Source organism: Bos indicus, chromosome 2 (genome assembly GCF_029378745.1).
Source record: "Bos indicus isolate NIAB-ARS_2022 breed Sahiwal x Tharparkar chromosome 2, NIAB-ARS_B.indTharparkar_mat_pri_1.0, whole genome shotgun sequence".
Classification (NCBI taxonomy): Eukaryota; Metazoa; Chordata; class Mammalia; order Artiodactyla; family Bovidae; genus Bos; species Bos indicus.
Genome location: NC_091761.1, coordinates 120138379 through 120146679, shown reverse-complemented (window position 1 = coordinate 120146679; position 8301 = coordinate 120138379). Strand labels below are relative to the sequence as shown.

At 58.9% G+C, this 8301-nt stretch overlaps 1 protein-coding gene and 1 long non-coding RNA gene across 3 annotated transcripts; one reads left to right on the top strand and one right to left on the bottom strand.

Moving 5' to 3' along the window:
* Nucleotides 1–570: 570 nt before the first annotated feature.
* On the bottom strand, nucleotides 571–7920 carry CHRND (cholinergic receptor nicotinic delta subunit). Of its 2 annotated transcripts, XM_019978635.2 has the most exons (12): nucleotides 7783–7920; nucleotides 7429–7571; nucleotides 6942–6986; nucleotides 6309–6418; nucleotides 6056–6211; nucleotides 5781–5890; nucleotides 4818–5018; nucleotides 3634–3745; nucleotides 3430–3544; nucleotides 2178–2382; nucleotides 1970–2088; nucleotides 571–1041 (listed from the first exon to the last, which is right to left on the bottom strand). In XM_019978635.2, exons 1-12 carry the CDS (start codon nucleotides 7832–7834, stop codon nucleotides 859–861), a joined length of 1551 nt encoding a protein of 516 aa, XP_019834194.1. In that variant the 5' UTR covers nucleotides 7835–7920; the 3' UTR covers nucleotides 571–858. The 2 variants fall into 2 exon arrangements, with proteins under 2 accessions (XP_019834194.1, XP_019834204.2); XM_019978645.2 differs by lacking the exon at nucleotides 7783–7920 and having other exon boundaries at nucleotides 6341–6418; nucleotides 7429–7567.
* On the top strand, nucleotides 3468–4403 carry LOC139177649 (uncharacterized). Its single transcript, XR_011562190.1, has 2 exons — nucleotides 3468–3556; nucleotides 3895–4403. It is a non-coding gene; the product is annotated as an uncharacterized lncRNA (long non-coding RNA).
* Nucleotides 7921–8301: the final 381 nt, after the last annotated feature.

The window sequence follows — 8301 nt, the reverse complement described above, 5'->3', positions numbered from 1 at the left end:
AGGCTCCCGAGCCTGCCAAGAAACTCCTTCCTTAGAAGACCTGGAAACAGAAGCAGCCCCAAACTCGGCTCCAGGTGGGGCCTCAGATGCCCAAGGCTTAGGGGTTGGCAAGGGGGGTGCTGGAGGAGCAGGGGAGGAAAGGTCCAGGATCCCACCTGCTCCACCCCCCACCAGGGGGAGGGGGAGGCTAGAAGATGCCTCTGTCTCTCTGACCCCTCACAGAATGGTCCAATAGGCCGGCTCCAGTGCAAACTTCCTGGTCCCTAAGCCAGCCCACTGCGGGCATATGTGCTAAGTTGCTCAGTCCTGTCTGACTGTTTGCAACCCTATGGACTGTAGCCTGCCAGGCTCCCCTGTCCATGGGGATTTTCTAGGCAAGAATCCTGGAGTAGGCTGCCATGCCCTTTTCCAGAGGATCTTCCCAGCCCAGGGATTAACTCACGCCTCTTGCATCTCCTGCACTGGCAGGCTGGTTCTTAATCACTAGCGCCACCTGGGAAGCCCAAGCCAGCCCCCTGCCTCCCCACAAGTCACCTTGCCCCACCCCCAGCCAATGTCCACGCTCAGACCTTCTGCAGGGGGTCCTGGTTTTATTTGCAAAAGAACCACCGTTGAGACATGGGCTCCCCTCTAATCCTGGACCTCAGCTGTCTCTGCCCCAGCCTTGCAAGGACCAACTGGGCTCGGGTCTCAGGGCCAAGATACAGCCACCCCAGGAAGAGCTGGTGGTCTCTCAGAGGCCCCTATCCACACAGCTACCCGCCCCACCCCGACCCCCTGCAGGCCCATCCCTTTCAGGCCAACCCCCTCCCCGCTACGCCCAGAAACGGCCTTGGTTGCTGGGCTGGGCCAGGGGCTCTAGATGAAGCGCTTGTCCTTCTCGAGGTAGGAGAAGGGGTCCCCAGGGAAAGGCTGGGGCGGAGGCTGGTTGTAGGCGCCCTGCAGGAAGATCCAGGCTGTGCCCACCACCATGATGGGTGTCACCACGAACAGGCAGAGTCGGTCCACGGTGCGAGCAACCCGGTTCCAGCAGTCCTTCTCCTGGGGCCAAGGGTAAGAGATAGTGGGGTGAGAAGGGCCCCCAGACCACAGACTCCCACCCCAAGCTGGGGCCTGGTGACAGACGCACGGCCTTGGCATAGCTGTGGGGGCTACCTCCGGCTTGCAGCAGATGGGAAATGCTGGCGTGTCTGCAGCAAATACCCAGCCCCCTCCCCCTGCTCCCCAGCAACTGGCAGGGCTGGTTGTCCTATCTGTCCAGGAGACAGAGAGCAGGGCCATGGCCTCCCCCCAGCCACGCAGTGCTGCCACAAGCCTGTATGTGAACTGAAAAAAGTGCCCCTATCTCAAGAGAGAATTTTTACAGGTTGTATACACTAGGGGTAAAGAACCTGCCTACCAATGCAGGAGACCTAAGAGACCCGGGTTCGATCCTTGGGTCAGGAAGATCCCTTGGAGGAGGGCATGGCAGCCCACTCCAGTATTCTTGCCTGGAGAATCCTATGGACAGAGGAGACTGTGGAGGGCTACCGTCCATAGGATCACAGAGTCGGACATGACTGAAGTGACTTAGCACATACGCACACATACAATATTGAACAACCATATAAGGCAGCCTTTTAAGTGTCTGGCTTTGTCTGGAGTTTCAGGCTTGGAGTTGAGCAGGGACAGAAAGTGATTGGCAGCTAGGAGAAAGAAGGGACCTTAAGGGAGGTCCAGAGTATGGCCCCAACAGGACAGAGCTATGCATTTGCATGTATACCTGAGTGTGTGCCTGGCCACACACACTGCTATGAGGTTATAAGCAGGGGCTCCCACTCCCTTACAGCCCTGGAATCTGCACTCACCATTCACTCCTTCATCTAAGTTGGCAGGTATCTCAGAGGGGAGCTGTGCCCCCTTAAGATAGGATATGCTTGATTAGTGCACTACTGGAACACCTGTACATGGCAACACCGTGGCTACTCACCTCATTGTAATTGTTCTGGTCCTTCATGTGGTTGACAATGAAGTTGGCCCCATCCACAGCTGGCTTCAGCTCACTGAAGAGCTCCTGCTGGGCCTGCTCCGAGCCTGCTGGAGGCCGGCCTGTGGACACCAGGCCAAAGGTGGGCATGAGGCCTGCCCTTACCCCACGTCCCACGGATGGGCCAAACTCCAAGCCACTGGAGACTCACGTGCCGTGGTGAGGCGCCGGGCCAGCCCATGCCGCTCTGATTGCTTCTCAAACATGAGGTCACTTCGGGACTTGAGCGAGAAGTACTCCTCTGCCTTGGAGATGTAGCCCAGGGAGCTGCTTCTCCGGATCAGGGTCCCGGGGCTGGGCCCGTCCTCTGCCGGACGGGACATGTGCAGGATCTCGGGAAGGGTCTCCAGGAAGAGCTGGGCAGGTCAGAGGGGCCATCATACAAAGTGGATCACCTTCACTCATCCAAATATCGGGGCTCCACTCCCGGCTGCCACAAGGTGTTCCCCAATCCATCATTTATCCCCCCGATCCCTAACTGATGGACACTTAGGTTGCTTCCAGTTCTCCCTTATTACTCAGCATAGAGAAGAACTAACTCATTGGTTGAAAATGAATTCCGGGTGAAAAACAAAAAGTCAGAAAAATGCCCTGACTGCTGAGCTAAGACCAGAAAAGTTGCTAAACGACCCCCCTCAGCTGTCCCCAAACAACCAGGCAGCCCTGCAGAGGCCAAGAGGCAAGTACAGTACCCCTCCTGGGGACCCTGCCCCCACAGTTCTCACTGTGTTTTGAATCGAGGTATACCAATACACAATAGAATCAACAAACTGTCCTCGTATAGCCGGGAGAAATTCTTCAGAAGCATTTCGCTGTGTAAACACCTCTCAGATAAGAACGTATCTAAGATGTTCCCTCCTGCCTGTGTTGTGTGTGAGCTGCTCAGTCCTGTTTGACTCTTTGAGACCCTACGGGCTGTAACCCCCCAGGCTCCTCAGTCCATGGCATTCTCCAGGCAATAATACTGGAGTGGGTTGCCATGCCCTCCTCCAGGGGATCTTCCCGACCCAGGGATCGAACCTAGGTCTCCTGCACTGTGGGCACAGATTATTTATCTGAGCCACCAGAGAAGCTCCCCTCTTTCCTGCCTGGCCGCCATCAATTCCTACGCAGCCCCAGAGGGAATCACCACACCCTGACTTCTAGCACTAAAGACTGGTTTTGTCTGTCCTTGAACTTCACAGAAAGGAAATCTTGCAGTCTCTTTAAAGTCTGACTTCTGGGTAACATTCAGCCTGGGGCGAGTCGAGAAGCAGTGCATGTACGCATGCGCTCCACCGCCGCCGGGTACCACCCCCGGGTACCACCCCCGCGTGCCCGTGCGTGTGTACGCATGCGCCTCGCGCATTCCGCTGCAGAAAGGCACTGGACAATATTCCAACTTTTGGCTACTGAGCCCTCACCTTCTTCACCGGCTCAGACAGCACGTGGGTGCTGGGTGTGCGGAAGTGAATGTTGAGCACGATGACACAGATCACCACGACCATGGTCACCAGCACCATGCCAAAGAGCAGGAACCTGTAGGCGCAGGTACAGTCTGGAGCCCCTGCCCAGGGTGGGGAGTGGTAGGGTGGGGTAGGGGTGGGCGGTCGGGGAGGGCTGCTCACTTGCCGATGAGGGGGATGGCCATGGACGTGGCTGGCAGCCGCTTGGAGATGAGCAGCAGGAAGACAGACTGGGCCAGGAGCACCGAGATGGCCATGGATGTCTTCTCACCACCTGCGGGAGCCTGTCCTTAGCTATGACCTCTGGCCCGGAGCCTGGAGGGTCGCACGGTGACCCCTGCACTACTGTCCACAATGCCATGGTGCCCAGGGCTCAGGAGCTAGAGCGCTTGGGTTCCCATCCATCTTTCTCCTTATTGCTAGGTGACCTTGGACAAGCGGCCTAACCTCTCTGTGCCTCACATTCCTCAACTGTTAAATGTTGGGAGGATAGAGTGAGAGTATGTCTTAAATGCTCCGACTCTGCCTGGCAGTGGGTGAGAGCTCAAGGAACACTTGCCATCCTCGTCAGCCAATCGCCTGCCACTCAGCTCTCCTAGACCACAGATCTGCTGTGTCCTGCCCCACGTAGAAGCCCCAGGATGTCCTCCCAGACCCCAGCCCAGCACCGCCCTGCCCTGCCCATCTGATCCCCTGAGAAGTGCTGGGCGTGGGCCTCATGGTCACAGACCCCTGGGCCCCCGCCCCACTGCCCCTTCTTCATCTGCAGTGTGCCTCACAGCCTGGCTCTGGTTCCCACCCCACCACCCCCAGGCTGTACTCCCAATCCTGTATTTTCCACCCTGTCTGCCAGGGTCAGGGCTGGATCATATTTGTCTCTGGCACTCACCATGCCCTGCTCATAATAAATGTTCTGGAGCCAAGTGACCACAGATGACATGTGACATGATACCTTCTAGAATCAGGTGAGTATAGATTGTATGCCCCCTGCCCTGGCTTCCTAGAGACCCTGTGATCCACCCATTGGCTCTGCAGCCAATCTCTCCCCAGCAGAGGGAGACTCTAGTGTTCTCCCTAGGGTCTTTGGGAAGCCCAGCATGAGAGGCAGAAGCGAGGTCCAAGAGGGATGGGACTCCCTGGGGCCTTGTCTGCTTAAGGGATGTCCCACAGGGACACAGAGCCCTTCCGCTGACAGGCCACGTGCTCTGCATGCAGGACCCTGGGCAGGGAACCCCAGGAGTGGTGACCGCCCCCCAGCCAAGTGGCTCCCGGGGAAATTGAGGGGCAGGGCTGGGGCGGCCAAGCTTAGGGGCCCTTGAAGAGGGGGTGCCGGGTGCTGGGCTCACAGTCGGCTGGCAGGTAGAAGACCAGGTTGATCATGAAAGAGATGAGCACACAGGGCACCAGGATGTTGATGACGTAGAAGAGCGGTTTGCGGCGGATAATGAGGTAGAAGGTGACGTCCTGGCGGTTAGGACTGTCCAGCGGCACACTGGGGTCCACGTTGACCCTGGCTGGCCGGTGCACTATCTCCCATTCCCCGTTCTCTGAGGGAGACATGTGGACGCCTTGGGGTCAGGCTGGGCAAGGTGGCCAAGGAGAGGCTTGGTGCAGGATGGGGGGCTAGCAGGGACTGAGCCGGCCCAGGGGCTTAGCCAGGCCTGTCTGCAGTGTCCTAAGGGGGATAGGGGTGGGGACACAGAGGAGGGGTCATGTTCTGTTTGTGGGTGTCTTTCCCTGGGGCTTGGGATGAACATTTCACGCTACAAGGGCAAAGTTTTCCTCTGGGATGGATTTTTTTTCTCCTTGGGAAAAATAAAAGCTGAGGCCATATGTGGTTCAAATAAGAGCCTTGGGGAATAACAAAGCAGTCAGAGGAATCACTACCCCTGCCATGATATACCAGCCTTGGGACGAGCTGGATGCGGGTCTCTTCTGACAGACAGGGGCAAGTGGTTGGGCCCCATAAAAGGTCTGAGCCTGGTCACAGATGGGGGCGGGCGGGCGTTGGGAGGGGGCGGCATACACACCAAGTGGAAGACACGCGGCACACACATCAGAAGACAGCCAAAGCCCCAACCACCCCCTGGGCCCTCTGGGGATGGGAAAACTAAACCACCCCCTCATCCGTCGGCCAGATCAACCCCAGGGACCCTGTCCAGACTGGGAAGGGTCTGTGTCCACCTGCACGTCTGTGTACCGGTGTGACCATGTCCCCGTGTATGTACACACACGTGCAGCTCTGTGACTATATCTGTGGGCGGGTGTCCAGGGGAGCCTGGCCACCCAGGAGCTGCTGCTCCTGGCACCTGTGAAGCCCTCGGGATCGATGATGATCCACTCCACGGGGTAAGAGCGGCCATCTTCTTCAGCCTGCTTCAGGCTCAGGGTGATCTCCTTGGTCGTGTACTTGAGCGAACTGGGGAGGGCAGAGGGCAGAGGGCAGAGGGTGGGTCTCAGCCGCTGGCTGGGGCCATGGTGGGGATGGGGATGGGGCCTCTGCCTGGGCGGGGGGAGTGTTTGCCTCCCTCGGCCCCTGGCAGGGTGCCCTGGAGGGGAGGGGCGGTCAGAGAAGTGGGGGCACCTGAACTTGAGGGAGCAGTTCTGCCAGTCGAAGGGGAAGTAGGTGACAGAGATGGGGCAGGAAGAACGGAAGATGGCGGGTGGCAGCCAGTAGACGGAGCCCGAGGGGTAGATGAGCACGTTGCAGGAATAGGAGATCTGGAAGGAGCCGTCATTGCTGGGGGACACGGACAAGGGCCACAGTGAGTGCTGGCCAGGGTTGGGGGAGGTAGAGGTGGGAAGGCGGTGGGAGGCGAGGAGGGCTACGGCTCAACTTGTTCTCCAGCACAATCTCTGGGAGCCACACCATGTCAGCGGGCAGACGCAGGACGCTGATGTTCCCAAAGTCTTCTGCATCCCACTGCAGCCGGCTGTCTGTCCAGCCCTGGAAGCCCAAAAGGAATGTCAGCAGTGGGCTCTGCTGTTGTCTGGGGTCCCCCACTCCCCCCCTACACCCTGTGCCGACCACTTCCCTGGCCGGGGAGACTCGACAGGATCTGGGGCTGGGACAAAAGAGGTTGGGGGAGATGGGTACATAGCGGGACTCAGGTCTGTCATGTACAGCTGTATAGGATGTGCACTGCACAACTAAGGGAGGACTGTTTCCATAGTGGACATAGGAGACCGACTGACAGGTAGCAGACAGTGTCTTCTAATAAAATCAAGCCTCTGTGACAGTGTTCCCTGAGATGAAGATCCTAATTCACCTAAGGCTCTATCTGGGCTGTGGTGGCAGTAGCTGGTGAGGGCAATTGGGTCTGGGGTTTCTTGGGAGGCAAGGGCCAGTCTGTCCTGGAGGACAGTGTCTGAAGCAAGCTGGGAATCCCCCAGCAGAAGCAAGCACAGGGGAATTTGGGCCCTGCATCCTCTCTCCCACCCGCTGGCTCTGTGTGGGGTGTTCTCCTTACCTGCTCGATCCACACATTCGTGGTGAGGGTCTCTTCGACTTCTTTCTGTAATCAAACAGGAAGCCGGTGCCCCAGAGGCCGGTACACGTTCCCCAGGTGCCTTCTCCCAGCTCCCACCCAGGGGGAGACCACGATGATGACCTGTCCCTAGCAGTCAGGAGTGGATGGACAGGCCAAAAAGCAGATAGGGCACATGGCCTCTTGAAAGTGTCATGTGGCACATGTCATAGGGCACATGCACCCTTGAAAGTGCAAAATGGGGTGGTGGTGGGGGGAGAACCCAGGACTGAAACTGGAGGGGAAGGGGCATCACCTGAGGTCTGCAGGCAGTACGGGGCATGGAGAGGGTCTGAGCACATTTCCAGGGGAGAGGACCTACTGGAGCTGGGGCTGGGGCCTTGACCTTCCTCCCCATGGCCATCCCAGCTGGACCTCCAGGAAGCTGTGGCTGCTGCCCTTCCCCCACCAGCCAGGAGGGGCCGCTCACCAGGGAGATGAGGTTGGAGAGGGTGAGAGCCAGGGAGATCTCCACGCTCTCTTTGTGCGCTGCGGGCCGCAGTTCCTTGTTGTAGGCCTTCTCCTCAAACAGGTGCCGGATCAGCCGCTCCTCCTCGTTCAAGCCCCAGCTGCCTGGGGAGGGTGGGGGACAGGGGCCCAGGGAGGACGCTGCCCTGAGGTCCTGCTGGGCATGCAGTGGGACCCCGGGGGGCGGCCCCTCCAGGGAAAAAAAGTGGCCGTGGGAGTGGGGAGGTGAGCCTGATGCTGGGAGAGGGTGTCCCGGGCGAGGAGGGAGGAGATCATGCAATGGGGACACTTTGGGGAGGGTGATGGCCATTCTTACCACACACGACCAGGGCGGCCAGCAGCACTAGTGTTAACACAGACCCTTCCATCCTGTTCCTCTGACTGGGTCTTGGGTCTGTCCCTCCGGTCGGCAGGGCTGGGGAGTGTGGGTGAGTGCCAAAGGGACAGGTGCAGGGTGGGGGCGTGGGGGGGTGCAAAGGAAAGAGGCAGCCGGAAATGCAATCTGACACCTCTAGGCTCTGCGGCAGGGCAGAGAAACTGGGGCAGGTGATGAGGGGGTGGGGACAGGGACTGGCTGGCTGGGGCAGGAGCCGAGGGACATAAGGCAAAGGAACTCCCCACAGCTACGGGTGAGGGTCGGGGCTGGGCAGAGAGGCTGGAGGCTGGGGGCAGCGCTGGCAACCATGGACAGGGCAGCGGGGACAGGCAGGTGGGCTGCTGCCATTTCTTGGGAGGCAGACCGATATCCTGAGCTGGAGGGTTTGCAGCCTTCCTCCAGTGTCTTTGTGACCTCTATCAGCTGAATCTGGAGGCTGGGCCCTACCCCTTGAGCCCC

What these genes read in the sequence shown, in the direction of transcription:
- CHRND (XM_019978635.2), bottom strand. Translation starts at nt 7,834, where the DNA reads ATGGAAGGGTCTGTGTTAACACTAGTGCTGCTGGCCGCCCTGGTCGTG. An exon ending in CGATCCCGAGGGCTTCACAG is followed by an intron (nt 5,019 to 5,780) that starts GTGCCAGGAGCA and finishes TGTCTCCCTCAG; the next exon opens with AGAACGGGGAATGGGAGATA. An exon ending in ACCAGAACAATTACAATGAG is followed by an intron (nt 1,042 to 1,969) that starts GTGAGTAGCCAC and finishes CCTTGGCCCCAG; the next exon opens with GAGAAGGACTGCTGGAACCG.